The sequence below is a fragment of the Oncorhynchus tshawytscha genome, linkage group LG13 (assembly GCF_018296145.1).
Source record: "Oncorhynchus tshawytscha isolate Ot180627B linkage group LG13, Otsh_v2.0, whole genome shotgun sequence".
NCBI lineage: Eukaryota > Metazoa > Chordata > Actinopteri > Salmoniformes > Salmonidae > Oncorhynchus > Oncorhynchus tshawytscha.
This window is the reverse complement of record NC_056441.1, coordinates 60496641-60514089: the sequence shown is the minus strand read 5'-3', so window position 1 is coordinate 60514089 and position 17449 is coordinate 60496641. Positions and strand designations below refer to the sequence as shown.

Sequence of the window (17449 nt, the reverse complement as noted above, 5' to 3'; positions counted from 1 at the left end):
AATAACACAGCCCAGATAAGTCACACACTTCTACCATCCCCTCTCTGTGTCTGTCTCTCACTCTCGGTGTGTAAACCATGACTGCTGCCGTTTCGTCCTTTTTCTCAGGCGACTAATAATATCTGGGTAATAGTAGACATGTTGGTGTCCCGGTAGGTCTAAAGTAGTTGAGTAGGGTGGTGCTGATCACAGTTGATCAGTGGGACTAGGACGGGTCAGAGTAGAGCAGGGCTGAGCTCTTTACAGGTGTCCGATCATCCACCCTGTCACTTAACAGGATAACTAAGACTTGTTATCCTGTTTTCTTTGCTTATCCAGGCTTAATGACTGTGTGTTCACTCACATATAAACACACACACACACACACATCTGCTCTTTGGATGTCTGAAAGGATAAATCGTCTTTGTTAACCCAGAAAGGCCTTGTACTTCACAATAACAGTGCACTAAAGCAGCTATTAATGTGGTCACTACTGTCCCATGTAGTTCCTCCAGACAAAAGACCTCTGACCTCCTTATGATCCCTGCGGTCACTATGGTAACCACAGGAGGGAAGGAATGTCTGAGATACGTCCCCACGCAAGCTCAGAGAGAGAGGCCAGAGAAAGAGGCCTCGCTCCCAAAGCGAGCACAGAGGGGTTGTGGGAACCGCAGGCAGAGGGGAAGGGGTCGGATACAGAGAGCAAGGGACAGTCGCAGAGCGAGCGGGAGCGAGAGAGCCAGAGAAATATTGTGAGGGAGAGTCAGAAAGTGAAGCGAGTTGAAATGTTAGGCAGAAACAGTTTCTGAGTGATAAGGCAGAAGATCATGCTCTGTCTGGGGCCCCTGACCTCGCATATAAGCGCTAAGCCCCCTGTTAGTCAAAAGCGTCTAATTATTTTACACTATCTTTCTCTTTTGGCTCAGCTTGGCTAGGCTTGAATCTCTGGCCATGATTCAGGGAAGGAGGAGAAAAACGAGCCGTTCTCTTTTGTTGTGAAGCGTTGCATATCTGTCTGTCAAAGGGTGTGCCGTTATCGCATGGCTGAAATGAACAGCCGAGGATAGAGTTTCTCTTGCTCAGCTGTATTCCACAGCACGGCGGGAGGGGAAGCGTGTTTAGCTAGTGGTGCAGTTTCTCCCTCTCCTTACCTATGGCTATTTATCTCCTGCTTTATCTGGGTTTCAGCAAGGAACTGAGGACAGCCAGGTCACCGCTACTGTAGCCTGTCTTCTCCCCCATGTGTGTGTGTGTGTGTGTGTGTGTGTGTGTGTGTGTGTGTGTGTGTGTGTCTGACTACAGTGCGGGCTCACCCACATTGTTTGATGCTGTGTGGCAGAGCTGTGAACATCACTTAGTTTACAATTTCTTACAGTTTACACCATGTATAACTCTTGACTTCAGTATAGCCAGCTCACTGTAGCTCTCTCTCCCTCCTCCTTCTTGTCCCAGGCGGCGGCTGACTTTGCCAAGGCCCATCTGTCGGAGGCGTTGCGTCAACAGCTCCTGAGCTACGACCGGGAGAAGGAGAAGAATGAGAGCAGCGGTGGTCTGTCCTATTCCTCCATTCTGGAGCAGCAGATCCTGGCTCTGGACAGGGACATGCTGGACAAGCTGTCAGCCGTCTACAACGAAGCAGGTCAGAGGGCAGGGCAGCCAGGGGTTAAAGGTCACAGGCACCCCTCTGTGGGCAGACATGTTCCACTAATCTAACAACAGTTTATACCTTAATCCTGAATATAACCATTAGAGGGAAAATATGTACCATTGCCTACGAAAAAAAATGAATAGGCTATAATGTGTAGTGCTGACTTCACGGTTAGTTGGATGCCCCAGTCTTGTGATCCGTGTTGTACCGTGACCACAATTCTTTGTTTTGGATTGATTGCACTAATTTCTGCATGCTCAAACACTGTTGTCTGAGAAATTCTCAAATGATGGCTATAGTTTGTTTGGGGACAGAGCGAAGAGTTTGTTGAAATAGCTGTGGTGTTTTTGATAGAGAGAGCTAGGGGAAATGAAGCTTGTTGAAATAGCTGTGGTGTTTTTGATAGAGAGAGCTAGGGGAAATGAAGCTTGTTGAAATAGCTGTGGTGTTTTTGATAGAGAGAGCTAGGGGAAATGAAGCTTGTTGAAATAGCTGTGGTGTTTTTGATAGAGAGAGCTAGGGAAATGAAGCTTGTAGAAATAGCTGTGGTGTTTTTGATAGAGAGAGCTAGGGGAAATGAAGCTTGTTGAAATAGCTGTGGTGTTTTTGATAGAGAGAGCTAGGGGAAATGAAGCTTGTTGAAATAGCTGTGGTGTTTTTGATAGAGAGAGCTAGGGGAAATGAAGCTTGTAAAAATAGCTGTGGTTCGAGGGGGGTGTATGAGCTTGTTTTGTGTACATGAGTGGGGTTGGCTAGGGGCAGGCATGCACTTCTCCTGGACTCTTCTAAGGAAGGAGCCCATTACTATTGTGATGTTTGCTCACATTGGTTTGCTCATTCCTACACTTGTTTTTCTAGGAGCCCTAAATTGCTGCTTGCAAAGTATTTCTGACTTTGGGCTTAGGCTCCGGCCGTGCTGCTTATTCAGCTGTTGAAATATAGCTTTATCTTCATCAGACATAGACGTAGCAGTAACAAGGGAGAAAGAGGGAGAGAAAGTGCTCAGCTGCCTCTCCTCAGGGTGGCTTGACAGATGGCGCTTTCAGAAAGTGTTCATACCCCTTGACTTATTCCACATTGTGTTGTTACAGCCTGAATTCAAAATTGATTACATAGATTTTTTTCTCTCACCCATCTACACACAATATCCCATAATGACAAAGTGAAAACATGTTTTTAGACATTTTTGCATATTTATTGGAAATGAAAAGCAGAAATATGTCATTTACATAAGTATTCACAATCCTGATTCATTACTTTGTAGGAGCACATTGACAGCAATTACAGCTGTGTATCTTTTTGGGTACATCTCAAAGTTTTCCACACCTGGATTGTGCAACAATTGCCCATTTATTGTTTTCAAAATTCTTCAACTCCGTCAAATTGGTGGTTGATTGTTGCTACACAAACATTTTTAGGTCTTGCCATACATTTTCAAGTTGATTTAAGTCAAACGTATAACTCAGCCACTCAGCAACATTCACTGTTTTCTTGGTAAGTAACTCCAGTGTAGATTTGGACTTGTTTTAGGTTATTGTCCTGCTGAAAGGTGAATTCATCACCCAGTGTCTGGTGGAAAGCAGACTGAGGCAGGTTTTCCTCTAGGATGTTGCCAGTGCTTAGCTCCATTCTTTCTGTTTTATCCTGAAAAAGTCCCCAGTCCTTAATGATTACAAATATACCCAAACTATTATGGACTACAAAGGGAAGCACAGCTGCAAGCTGCCCAGTGACCCAAGCCTACCAGATGAGCTAAATTACTTCGATGCTCGCTTCGAGGCAAGCAACACTGAAGCATGCATGGGGGAACCCAGAGTTCTGGTGAAAGAACGCTCTCTGTAGCTGATATAAGAACTTTAAACAGGTCAACATTCACAAGGCCGCAGATGGATTACCAGGACATGTACTCTGAGCATGTGTTGACCAACTGGCAAGTGTCTTCACTGACTTTTTCAACCTGTCCCTGACGGAGTCGGTAATACCAACATGTTTCAAGCAGACCACAATGGTCCCTGTGCCCAAGAACACCAAGGTAACCTGCCTAAATGACTACTGACCCGTAGCACTCACGTCTGTAGCCATGAAGTGCTTTGAAAGGCTGGTCATGGCTCACATCAACACCATTATCCCAGAAACCCTAAACTCACTCCAATTTGCATACCGCCGCAACAGGTCCACAGGTGATGCAATCTCTATTGCACTCCACACTGCCCTTTCCCACCTGGACAAAAGGAACACCTATGTGAGAATGCTGTTCATTGACTACAGCTCAGAGTTCAACACCATAGTACCCTCAAAGCTCATCACTAAGCTAAGTACCCTGGGACTAAACACCTCCCTCTGGATCCTGGACTTCCTGACGGGCCGACCCCAGGTGGTAAGGGTAGGTAGCCACACATCCGCCACGCTGATCCTCAACACGGGGGCCCCTCAGGGGCTCAGTCCCCTCCTGTACTCATGACTGCATGGCCAAGCACGACTCCAACACCATCATTAAGTTTGCAATGACACAACAGCCTAATCACTGACAACGATGAGACAGCCTATAGTGTCAGAGGAAGGCCCTAAAAATGGTCAAAGGCTCCAGCCTCCCCAGTCATAGACTGTTCTCTCTGCTACCGCATGGCAAGCGGAACCGAAGCGCCAAGTCTAGGTCCGAAAGGCTTCTTCACAGCTTCTATCCCCAAGTCATAAGACTCCTGAACAGCTAATCAAATGGCTACCCGGGCTATTTGCATTTTACGCTGCTGCTAGTCTCTGTTTTATTATCTATGCATAGCCACTTTACCTCTGTGACCCCGCACATTGACTCTGTACCGGTACCCCTTGTATATAGCCTCGCTATTGTTATTTTATTGTTAATCTTTAATTTTGTTATTTAAAAAAAAAAGGTTCTTATGTATTTATTTTTTTACTTCAGTTTATTTTAATAAATACTTTCTTAACACAGTTTTCGTAACTGAATTGTTGGTTGAGGGCTTGTAAGTAAGCATTTCACCTAGTTCTATACCTGTGACATGCGCCGAATACAACAAGTAAAATGTGATTTGATAACATGATGCAGCCACCACTATACATGAAAATATGGAGTGGTACTCAGTAATATGTTGTATTCAGGACAAAAAGTGAATTGCTTTGCCACATTTTTTTTTGCAGTTTTACTTTAGTGTGTTTTTGCAAACAGGATGAATGTTTTAGAATATTATTCTGTACAGACTTCCTTCTTTTCACTCTGTCAATTAGCTTAGTATTGTGGAGTAACTACAATGTTGTTGATCCATCACAGCCATTTAAATCTAACTGTATTAAAGTCACTGTTGGCCTCATGGTGAAATCCCCTGAGCGGTTTCCTTCCTCACAGGCGTCCTTCCTAACTCCGTTGCCGGGATCTTTGTAGTGACTGGGTGTATTGATGCACCATCCGAAGTGTAATTAATAACTTCACCATGCTTAAAGGGATACTCTGCTTTTTAAATATCTACCTATAGGTGCCCTTCTTTGCGAGGCATTGGAAAACCTCCCTCATCTTTGTTGAATCTGTTTTGAAATTCACTGCTCAACTGCGGGACCTTACAGTTAATCATATGTGTGGGGTACAGAGATGAGGTAGTCAATCAGAAATCATGTTAAACACTATTGCTCACAGAGTGAGTCCATGCAACTTATTAAGCAAATTTGTATTCCTGGACTTATTTAGGCTTTTCATTTTAAAATCATTTGTAAAAATGTCTAAACACATATTTCCACTTTGATATTATGGGGTATTGTGTGTAGGCCAGTGACACACAATCTCAATTTCATCAATTTTGAATTCATGCTGTAACACAACAAAATGCGGAAAAAGTCTAGGGGTGTCAATCATTTCTGAAGGCACTGTACAGAGCATTCGGAAAGTATTCAGACCCCTCTACTTTTTCCATATTTTGTTACAGTCTTATTCTAAAGTGGATTAAATAATCCCCCCCCCCACTCAATCTACACACAATATGCCATAATGACAAAGTTAAAACAGGTTTTTAGAAATGTTTGCACATTTATTACAACTAAAAAAAAACATACCTTATTTACATAAGTAGAACCTTTGCTATGAGACTCAATTGAGCTCAGTTGCATCCTGTTTCCGTTGATCATCCTTGATGTTTCTACAACTTGATTGGAGTCCACCTATGGTAAATTAAACTGATTGGACATGATTTGTAAAGGCACACACCTGTTCTTATATAAGGTCCCACAGTTGACAGTGCATGTAAGAGCAAAAACCAAGCCATGAGGTCCAAGGAATTGTCCACAGAGCTCAGAGACAGGATTGTGTCGAGGCACAGATCTGCTGAAGAGTACCAAACTTTTTTTGCAGGGACTAGGAGACTAGTCAGGATTGAGGGAAGGATGAACAGAGCAAAGTACAGAGATCCTTGATGAAACTCTGAACATCTTGGAGAGACCTGAAAATAGCTGTGCAGTGACGTTCCCCAACCACCCTGACAGAGCTTGACAGGATCTGCAGAGAAGAAACTCTCCAAATACAGGTGTGCCAAGCTTGTATAGTCAATACCCAAGAAGACTCGGTGCTGTAATCGCTTTCAACAAAGTACTGAGTAAAGGTTCTGGTTACTTATGTAAATGTGATATTTCCGTCTTTTAAAAATAAAAATAAAAAATTAGCAAAAAAACATCTTAACCTGTTTTTGCTTTGTCGTTATGGGGTATTTTGTGTAGATTGATGAGGGACAATATTTAATCAGTTTTAGAATAAAGCTCTAACAATGTGGAGGACGTGAAAAGGTCTGAATACTTTCTGAATGCCCTGTGTGTAGGGCGAGAGGGTTTAGAGTTACATGATAAGGGGAATAGAAAGAACGGGGAAGGAGGACAAAAGAGAGAGAAAAGGGTTGGACAGAGACAAAGGGCCAGTGTATGGAAGAGGGAACGAGAGTAAGCCAAGGGACAAAAATAGGGATGGTGATATGATAAAGATGACAGAAGGTGATACTGAAAGGGGAAGAGTGTCGTCCTGAACTCATAGAGCGAGGGAGATGGAGCGCCATCCATCTTCACCGCCACCCGTACTCGTTTAGCACCCACAGGACCAGAGGGGGGGAGAGGGGGAGCGAAGTTGTCACAACAGATCCAATGATGGTATATTCAGAATGTAGGGAAGAGAGAGCTAAAATATTAATGATGAGCTGGTGGTAAAGACTCGCTTCACACACTGCGATTTTAGGAATGCAGCACACGTAATGTCTCTGCCTCTCTCCGGGGATTTGGGATCCTGACATAACTTAATGTTCGGAGTGGGAGGTGGAGAAAGAGGGAGAGCGTCCGAGAGGAAGAGAACGAACTAGTGAGAATTCAGAGAGGGTGTTCTACGGAATATAATTCTTTGCATGTAACTTATTATTCTGAGTGGGAGTTGGGGGAGAGAGAGTGATGGAGTATGTATATATATATATATATATATATACACTATAGAGTGTACAGTTCACTATAGTAGTTTATTCACAGCACAGAACCTCGTGACTCGGATGAGTGTGTAATTGAATGCGTGGCTGGTATGAAAAGGCCTTTCAAGCGGTCAGGCTGTGTCAGTCACATTCTACTAGAGGTCATGTGACACCATGATTGTAAAAGTAGAACCAGTGTTGTACCCGAGACCATAACAAGCTAACTCCCGTGCTTGACTTTTGGGTTTCTCCTCCTGCGACGTGCCCACTTAGTGAAGGCACTACCTCTGTTTGTCATTTACATGTTAGTCATTTAGCAGACGCTCTTCTCCAGAGCCACTTACAGTAGTGACTACATACATTATCATATTGGTCCCCTGTGGGAATCAAACCCACAACCTTGGCATTGCAAGCGCCATGCTCTACCAACTGAGCCACACGGGACCACTCACCTCCCTTTTGACCTCCTCTCTGCAGAAATCCCAGATGCTGATAGAAATCGATTGTGTGATCTGCGTCACTCAGTCTAGTGGAAAAGGCTAAACTAGCCTACCCACAAGTCCCATCTTCCTTCTGCTCAGCCATCTCTCCCACCCCTCCCTCTCTCCCACCCCTCCACCCCTCCATCTCTCCCACCCCTCCACCCCTTCCTCTCTCCCACCCCTCCACCCCTTCTTCTCTCCCACCCCTCTCCCATCCACCCCTCCCTCTCTCCCACCCCTCCACCCCTCCCTCTCTCCCACCCCTCCACCCCTCCCTCTCTCCCACCCCTCCACCCCTTCCTCTCTCCCACCCCTCCACCCCTTCTTCTCTCCCACCCCTCTCCCATCCATTCCTCCCTCTCTCCCATTCCTCCCACACCTCTACCCCTCACTCCCTCCCATCCTGTCCTCTCTCCCACCCCTCTCCCATCCATTCCTCCCTCTCTCCCATCCATTCCTCCCTCTCTCCCATCCATTCCTCCCTCTCTCCCATCCCTTCCACCCCTCCATCCCTTCCTCTCTCCCACCCCTCTCCCATCCATTCCTCCATCTCTCCCATCCATTCCTCCCTCTCTCCCATCCATTCCTCCCTCTCTCCCATCCCTTCCACCCCTCCATCCCTTCCTCTCTCCCACCCCTCTCCCATCCATTCCTCCATCTCTCCCACCCCTCCACCCCTTCCTCTCTCCCTCCCTCCCATCCCTCCTTTCCCTCCAAAGCAAGATGCCCTGTTGATTCCCAGACTGAGGTTTCAACCGTCCCCCTCCTAGCCCCATTATGTTCATTATCCTCCTGTATTTCACTCATCCCTTTGTTTGGACGACAGGAAGAATGATTTAAGTTTGAGCCCAAAGATAATCTTACCATAAAGCTACCCTACTTTTTTTTTTTAAAGTCCTGCTTTTGTGTTGCAAAGCATTAGTCAGCCATGTATTGAAATGGCTCTGAGTTTTCAGTCCAACTGCCTCCCTGAGTCTTTTTTTTTTTTTTTTTTGGGGGGGGATCAGTTGGACTGGTAATTGTTTTTGATTGTTGTCCTTATATCTGATTGAGCGGGTAGCTCATTTAGGGACTGAAGTGTTGAGCTTTTGTTGTTATCAGGGCGAACAGAGTCCCCAGGGCAACCTATCAGATGTATCCCTCGCTCTTTTCATCCAGCCATCCATTGTTTCTCTGGGAACAATAGAAGGAAAAAGAGAAAAGTGAGTGAGAGGCCCCTGATGAAATGGCCAAGAGCTAAGTCTATTCAAACCGTCTTTTATTACAGTGAGTTATTTATTTAACATTTCTTTGGCCTGGTATGTCTAAGAGGACCACTGCTCTCTTTATAGTCAGGACCTGGGGTTAATAGGGAAAAGCTGATATCTAGACCTGCACAGGAAATATGGGGAAGCATTTTCTTTTGGACTGGGTAGTAGATGTTCGTTCTGTTTTTTATTTTTTAGAAAGTGGGTAGACAATGGCATGGACATAGTTATGTGCACACACTAAAGTAGGCTAATTGGAGAATTTGACATGCCCAGGCCATGCCTAATGCTCAGAGAAAAGAGAGCGGAACAGGGTAGAGCCTAGCTAATTGAAGAAGAGAGTTAGCCTAGGTACAGAATGTTACGTTAATTAAAAACGTGAACTAACGTAGATATGCTAGGCTAATTGGAGAAGTCAATCTGTAGGTATCCTTGGCTAATTGAAGGAGTGAACTAGCTCAGGTATGCTAGGCTAATTTGGAGAAGTCAGTCTATGTAGGTATGCTAGGTTTAATTGGATTTGTGGATGTGCACGGGGCAACGTTGAGCTAATCAGATAGTGGTATGTTTGTGCTAGGATGATGGTTTAATTGGAAAAGGAGAGGTATGTGTGTGTGCGGCTCTGTGAAACTAATTGGGGAAGGGTGCGCTTGCAGGGCAGTACAGCCCATTTTCTCCATCACAACGGGAGCCCGATTAAGAAATAATTAGCTGAACGGCATGGTACAGAGGTGCCAGTTGTCGACCAGAGCAGGAGAGGATTAGACACACACAGAGAGATGAAAAGATAGAATGGCTAACTTTGGTGTTCACTCTCCTATCTCCCACCTTGTTTCCACTTTCTCTCTACCTCCACTTTCCTGCTGTCTGCCCCATCCTCTCTTTCTCTACCCCCACTTTCCCGCCGTCTGCCCCATCCTCTCTTTCTCTACCCCCACTTTCCCGCCGTCTGCCCCATCCTCTCTTTCTCTACCCCCACTTTCCCGCTGTCTGCCCAATCCTCTCTTTCTCTTTACCCCCACTTTCCTGCTGTCTGCCCAATCCTCTCTTTCTCTACCCCCACTTTCCCGCTGTCTGCCCCATCCTCTTTCTCTTTACCCCCACTTTCCCGCTGTCTGCCCCATCCTCTCTTTCTCTACCCCCACTTTTCCTGCTGTCTGCCCAATTCTCTCTTTCTCTACCCCCACTTTCCTGCTGTCTGCCCCATGCTCTCTTTCTCTACCCCCACTTTCCCGCTGTCTGCCCAATCCTCTTTCTCTACCCCCACTTTCCTGCTGTCTGCCCCATGCTCTCTTTCTCTCTACTGCCACTTTCCCACTGTCTGCCCCATGCTCTCTTTCTCTCTACCCCCACTTTCCCGCTGTCTGCCCCATCCTCTCTTTCTCTTTACCCCCACTTTCCTGCTGTCTGCCCCATCCTCTCTTTCTCTACCCCCACTTTCCTGCTGTCTGCCCAATCCTCTCTTTCTCTACCCCCACTTTCCCGCTGTCTGCCCAATCCTCTCTTTCTCTTTACCCCCACTTTCCTGCTGTCTGCCCCATCCTCTCTTTCTCTCTACCCCCACTTTCCTGCTGTCTGCCCCATGCTCTCTTTCTCTACCCCCACTTTCCCGCCGTCTGCCCCATCCTCTCTTTCTCTACCCCCACTTTCCGCTGTCTGCCCCATCCTCTCTTTCTCTACCCCCACTTTCCTGCTGTCTGCCCCATCCTCTCTTTCTCTCTACCCCCACTTTCCCGCTGTCTGCCCAATCCTCTCTTTCTCTTTACCCCCACTTTCCCGCTGTCTGCCCCATGCTCTCTTTCTCTCTACCCCCACTTTCCTGCTGTCTGCCCCATGCTCTCTTTCTCTCTACACCCACTTTCCTGCTGTCTGCCCAATCCTCTCTTTCTCTACCCCCACTTTCCCGCTGTCTGCCCCATCCTCTCTTTCTCTTTACCCCCACTTTCCCGCTGTCTGCCCCATCCTCTCTTTCTCTACCCCCACTTTCCTGCTGTCTGCCCAATTCTCTCTTTCTCTACCCCCACTTTCCCGCCGTCTGCCCCATGCTCTCTTTCTCTACCCCCACTTTCCCGCTGTCTGCCCAATCCTCTTTCTCTACCCCCACTTTCCTGCTGTCTGCCCCATGCTCTCTTTCTCTCTACTGCCACTTTCCTGCTGTCTGCCCCATGCTCTCTTTCTCTCTACCCCCACTTTCCCGCTGTCTGCCCCATCCTCTCTTTCTCTTTACCCCCACTTTCCCGCTGTCTGCCCCATCCTCTCTTTCTCTTTACCCCCACTTTCCTGCTGTCTGCCCCATCCTCTCTTTCCCTTTACCCCCACTTTCCTGCTGTCTGCCCCATCCTCTCTTTCTCTACCCCCACTTTCCTGCTGTCTGCCCAATCCTCTCTTTCTCTACCCCCACTTTCCCGCTGTCTGCCCAATCCTCTCTTTCCCCCCACTTTCCTGCTGTCTGCCCAATCCTCTCTTTCTCTTTACCCCCACTTTCCCGCTGTCTGCCCAATCCTCTCTTTCTCTTTACCCCCACTTTCCTGCTGTCTGCCCCATGCTCTCTTTCTCTACCCCCACTTTCCTGCTGTCTGCCCCACCCTCTCTTTCTCTACCCCCACTTTCCTGCTGTCTGCCTCATCCTCTTTCTCCCCTCTTGCCTCTTTCATTCTGGCTCCGTTTTCTGTTTGTTTTGTCATTTTTTTCCCTCATCCAAAGCTATAAATGGGAATAATAAAATCACAGTCCTGCTGAGAAGTAATCTAATTTTCCCTTCACTCGCCCTCGACTTCTCTCCTCCTCTTTCCCCTTTTTTATTCACAATCTCGTGCTCTACATCTCTCACTCCCCCCATTTTTCTCTCTTCCTACATTATTTCTTGATCAGTTTCAGGCGGCTCGGAGGGTCTTTGCCTCTAAATGATTGAAGGGAATGGAAAAACACATCACCAGGGAGCTGAACCTGTTTAATTTCCTCACTAAGCCCTGAAACAGCAGAGTATAACCCAATTCCTGCAATGGAAAATCACAATCACATCACAAGTGTAGACATGCAATGTAGGCGCAGGGTTGAAACTGAAGGCAGGTTCATTCAATGAAATGGACCTCCCCTCACTCCCTCTACCTGCCAGTCCCAAAGCATCTCTCCTCCTTGGGGTGGTCAAGTCAGATGTTCCCATACCCCTATGCCCTGTTCTGGGTTGTGTGGTGTGCAAACAGACAGATGGTCAAACAGACTGGTATGTTCTCACTGCAGGGCTTTGGATCTCAGACAATGGGCTTCAGTCTCAGCCCAGAGACTGGGAAACCAAACAAAGAAGGGAAAGGGAGAAGAAAACAACCCAAAGAGGACAACTTTTTGAAGTGCTGTTTTCAAAGGGCTGTGGCTGTGTATTGTTGGAGAGGGTTTGTTTGTGCAATCTGACGCTATAGCGCATGTGTCAAAGTCATTCCACGGAGGGCTAAGTGTCTGCGAGTTTTCGCTCCTCCCTTGTATTTGATTGTTGAACTAAAGTCACTGATTTAGAGCAGAACTACCTCCCCTACTATACAGTGAATTTGGCAATAGGATGTTCAAGTTCTATTCAAGACTAACATGGTTCTATTCATCTTTTTCCTCCCCGTCCTCCCTCTCTCAGGTACCACATGTCTGGTGGCCCTGCTGTCTGATAAAGAGTTGACGGTGGCGAACGTTGGCGACTCGCGTGGAGTCCTCTGTGACAAAGATGGCAACGCCATCGCCCTGTCACATGATCACAAGCCCTACCAGCTCAAAGAACGCAAGAGGATCAAGAAGGCTGGTGAGCAAAAGGATATGCCTTAAGAACTGGTTTAGGATCAGTTCTCTCCACCACTAGCCCTAATCTTAAACATTTATACAGTTGAAGTTGGAAGTTTACATACACCTTTAGCCAAATACATTTAAACTCAGTTTCTCACAATTCCTGACATTTAGTCTTAGTAAAAATTCCCTGTCTTAGGTCAGGTAGGATCACCACTTTATTTTAAGAATGTGAAATGTCAGAATAGAAGAGAGAATGATTTGATTTATTTCAGCTTTTATTTCTTTCATCACATTCCCAGTGGGTCAGAAGTTTACATACACTCAATTAGTATTTGGTAACATTGCCTTTAAATTGTTCAACTTGGATCAAATGTTTCGGGTAGCCTTCCAAAAGCTTCCCACAATAAGTTGGGTGAATGTTGGCCCATTCCTCATGACAGCTGGTGTAACTGAGTCAGGGTTGTGGGCCTCCTTGCTCGCACATGCTTTTTCAGTTCTGCCCTCACATTTTCTATAGGATGGAGGTCAGGGCTTTGTGATGGCCACTCTAATACCTTGACTTTGTCCTTAAGCCATTTTGCAACAACTTTGGAAGTATGTTTGGGGTAATTGTCCATTTGGAAGACCCATTTGCGACCAAGCATTAACTTCCTGACTGATGTCTTGAGATGTTGCTTCAATATACCCACATAATTGTCTTCCCTCATGATGCCATCTATTTTGTGAAGTGCACCAGTCCCTCCTGCAGCAAAGCACCCAACATGATGCTGCCACCCCCGTGCTTCACGGTTGAGATGGTGTTCTTCGGCTTGCAAGCATCCCCCTTTTTCCTCCAAACATAACGATGGTCATTGTGGCCCAAACAGTTCTATTTTTGTTTCATCAGACCAGAGGACATTTCTCCAAAAAGGACGATCTTTGTCCCCATGTGCAGTTGCAAACCGCAGTTTGGCTTTTTTATGGCGGTTTTGGAGCAGTGGCTTCTTCCTTGCTGAGTGGCCTTTCAGGTTATGGAGATATAGGACTCATTTTACTGTGGATATAGATACTTTTGTACATGTTTCCTCCAGCATCTTCACAAGGTCCTTTGCTGATGTTCTGGGATTGATTTGCACTTTTCGCACCAAAGTACGTTAATCTCTAGGAGACAGAACGCGTCTCCTTCCTAAGCGGTATGACGGCTGCGTGGTCCCCTTGTGTTTATACTTGCGTACTATTGTTTGTACAGATGAACGTGGTACCTTCAGGCGTTTGGAAATTGCTCCCAAGGATGAACCAGACTTGTGGAGGTCTGGTTCATGATTTCTTTTGATTTTCCCATGACGTCAAGCAAAGATGCACTGAGTTGGAAGGTAGGCCTTGAAATACATCCACAGGTACACCTCCAATTGACTCAAATGATGTCAATTAGCCTATCAGAATTTTCCAAGCTGTTTAAAGGCACAGTCAACTTGGTGTATGTAAACTTTTGACCCACTAGAATTGTGATACAGTGAATTATATGTGAAATAATCTGTCTGTAAACAATTGTTGGAAAAATTACTTGTCATGCACAAAGTAGGTGTCCTGTAACAAGAAATCTGAGTGTTTGAAAAACGAGTTTTAACTGTAGAGGAAACTACACAACTATCCCTGGTTCAGCTGTTATAGTGTAGCTATACTGAGGGGTAAACCATGCCTCTGCCAAATGAAATTACAAATATATATATCAGGAGCAGTATCCATGACTACTCCCACCACCTTGATCTCCGATTATTATCTAAACGTTTCCTTGATGACATCATAGCTTTATATAGATCAGGGGGGCCAGTAAGTGAGGAATGGAATGCACTCCTCAAGAGAACCCCAAAAAACGTCTACAGAGCCCATTGGCCTGTGATGTAATTATAATTTTATACTGTTTCATGTTCTCCTTCATGTGAAAGTGATTTTGATGGAATTGAGCCTTTAGTCAAATGAGTAACAAATCAAGTAGGACACACTATTGTTATTTGTGGCTGTCCATAGCTCACCATCACCATCTACAGGTTGGTAGTGGAGCTGCAAATAAGTCATGACCGCAAATGACACACAAACTGGGTAAGCTAGTTGGCGAGCAGTTTCCAGTAACTGACCTAAGTAACTATGTGTAAGTAAGTGTAAAATCAGTGGTCATAAGTTCACACCAGCTTTCATGACTGTTTACAACATCTGCTCTGTCATTATTATTACTTGGGTCTCCCATGTGGTGCAGCGGTCTGTCACTGCATCTCAGTGCTACAGGCGTCATTGTAGACCCTGGTTCGATTCCAGGCTGTATCACAACCAGCCGTGATTGGGAGTCCCATAGGGCAGCGCACAATTGACCCAGCGTCGTTAGGGTTTGGCCGGGGTAGGCTGTCATTGTAAATAAGAATTTGTTCTTAACTGACTTGCCTAGTTAAATAAAGATCAAATAAAATATTATGACAGTTTTTATATAGCTATTATGATGCAGGGTTCAAGTTGAGGGTAACCCTGTGTTTCCCTCCCGTTTATTATGGCTTCCAAGTAAAGCCTTTCATCCAGTTACTCTGATTCCTCTTCATGTGTAATTCTCTAGTAACCTGGCTCGGGGCTCTGGCAGTGGGAGAGAATGCAAACATACAGGGCAGCGCAGACCTCTCCTGAATACTGTTTATTTTTCTGCTTTACCTTTGAACTTCAGTACTGTATGTGAACTGTGTCCAATATAAACCATTGTGTCAGTGAAAAGATCTGAAACCAAAGAAAATACATTTCGTGCGCTGATCCATTTATTCCCCCCTTCACTTGAATGGCTTCATACTGTAGTTGATAAAGATTCATGGATCTGCTCATGGTCTTAGGAACACAAAAAATGTGTTTTATCTCTTCATCTGCTGTAACTAAAAGCCATTGGTTTCTTCTCTCCCCATCCTCCCCCCTCCAGGTGGCTTCATCAGTTTCAACGGTTCGTGGCGTGTTCAGGGCGTCCTGGCAATGTCTCGTTCGCTGGGCGACTACCCTCTGAAGAACCTGAATGTTGTCATCCCCAACCCTGACATCATGACCTTTGACCTAGATAAGCTGCAGCCAGAGTTTATGATCCTGGCGTCGGACGGGCTGTGGGACGCGTTCAGCAACGAGGAGGCCGTACGCTTCATCAAAGAGCGCCTCGACGAACCCCACTTTGGCGCCAAGAGCATCGTCCTGCAGTCTTTCTACCGCGGGTGCCCGGACAACATAACCGTCATGGTGGTCAAGTTCAAAGGTGCCGGTGGCAAGGCCGCAGAGCAGTAGACCTACTGATACAGCCAAAGGAGAGATCTATATTATATATGAATATATATGTGTGTGTAGGTTTAAAAGAAAAGAGAAAACAAGCTGGCAGTTTTTGGAGTGAGAACTGTTTCTATTGAAGATATTTACAGAAATGAGCCATTCGCCACCATGATGCAAACACTAAAATGTACACATACAAATTCACTCACACTCTCGAACAGTCACTTGTTTCATTTTTTTCTTCAATCCACATAACGTATCATGAATGTTTATTAGTTGTTTTTTAAGCAGTCATCCTCCAGGCCCTACACTGTGTTACTATTTTGCAGGAGAGGTACACCAAGATATCAACATAATTTGAAGTCGAGACCAAGTTGCAGTGATTTGTACATCTCTGAGAAAACCTTTATCAGCAGATGTCATCTGATTTGGTGCTTACATACATCAGAGCACCTGTAACTGAACACCTGTTTGGTTAGCCGGAGGGGCTAAATAGTTTCTGTTTAAAGACAGCTCAGACTAGACAAACGTAACTGTGTTCTCTTCTGTTTAGTCTGGCATGGCCTATTTGTTTGGGGGGGGGGGACTCAAACAGACAGTGACTGATTTGATTAAGATGGCATTAGGAGATGCATGCTCTGCGGTCCTCAACAACGGCCTGTTGCCTGCATGAGTGTATCATGTCAAATCACATTCAGTTTGATTCTTCACTGTCACCCCTTGATTTCTAACGTTGATCTGTCGTTCTAAACATTGGCCATCTTGTCCGTCGGCTCCATAGACATTTAAACCTGTCAGCTCCCTAGCGCCATGTTGATTTTTGACTTGCAGTTGAGTACCCCCAAATGACTGCACTGAGAATTGCAACTGTATTTTGAAGTTCTGTAGTTTATTGGTACTAAATATAATAGATATCGTTCCTCATTCATGCAGACTACTAATGATGTCATCTATGCCTGTCTGTCGACAACGATCTGTGGTCATCTGTCTGCCCAGAATACATTTCTTTAAGTCTAATCCCATGTTAACCCTGATCTAGGAATCACTTTGACACTAGTTGCACAAATGTTTGCACCATGCTGTTATTATTGTTATGCCAGTCTTTTTTCATTAATTATACAAATTGATTTTCACATGCGTGGTGGCATTCTACTGTTTGAATACCCGACACGTCTTTATTCTGATCATTGGCAGCCGATTGTCTTTCTGAAGTTGGGTTTAGTTCTATGGACTCATGCTCCCTCGACATCAGGGACTGTCACTGTCTGTCATATAGTACAGCTTACTTTAAGTTTATTTCTGTAAACTGACAGACTCAAAACGTAATATGAAGCCTTTGAATGAAATATTTACCTGTTGCCTTATTTTTTTTAATATACATTTCCTCATGAATTTGTTGCCAAAACTAACTCCTTGGTTTGTAATGTTCGTTAAACATGCACATCACATGTAGATATATCTCACGTGTAGAATACCATCACAGATGTCTCCGTGAGACAAGGAAGTGTGACATGAATGTACATACAGTGCCTTTGGAAAGTATTCAGACTCCTTGACTTTTTCTACAAATTGTTACGGTACAGCTTTATTCTAAAATTGATTAAACAAATAAAATTCCTCACA

General features: G+C 45.3%; 1 protein-coding gene across 1 annotated transcript in view; it reads left to right on the top strand.

The window, feature by feature from the left end:
• LOC112266168 (protein phosphatase 1L) overlaps nt 1-17449 on the top strand; it is a 95457-nt gene extending 78008 nt beyond the window's left edge. Inside the window, exons 2-4 of the mRNA XM_042296089.1 lie at nt 1432-1618; nt 12420-12581; nt 15495-17449. Of these exons, the coding sequence (XP_042152023.1) occupies nt 1432-1618; nt 12420-12581; nt 15495-15844 (699 nt within the window). The 3' untranslated portion in view covers nt 15845-17449. The remainder of the gene's footprint in view (nt 1-1431; nt 1619-12419; nt 12582-15494) is intronic.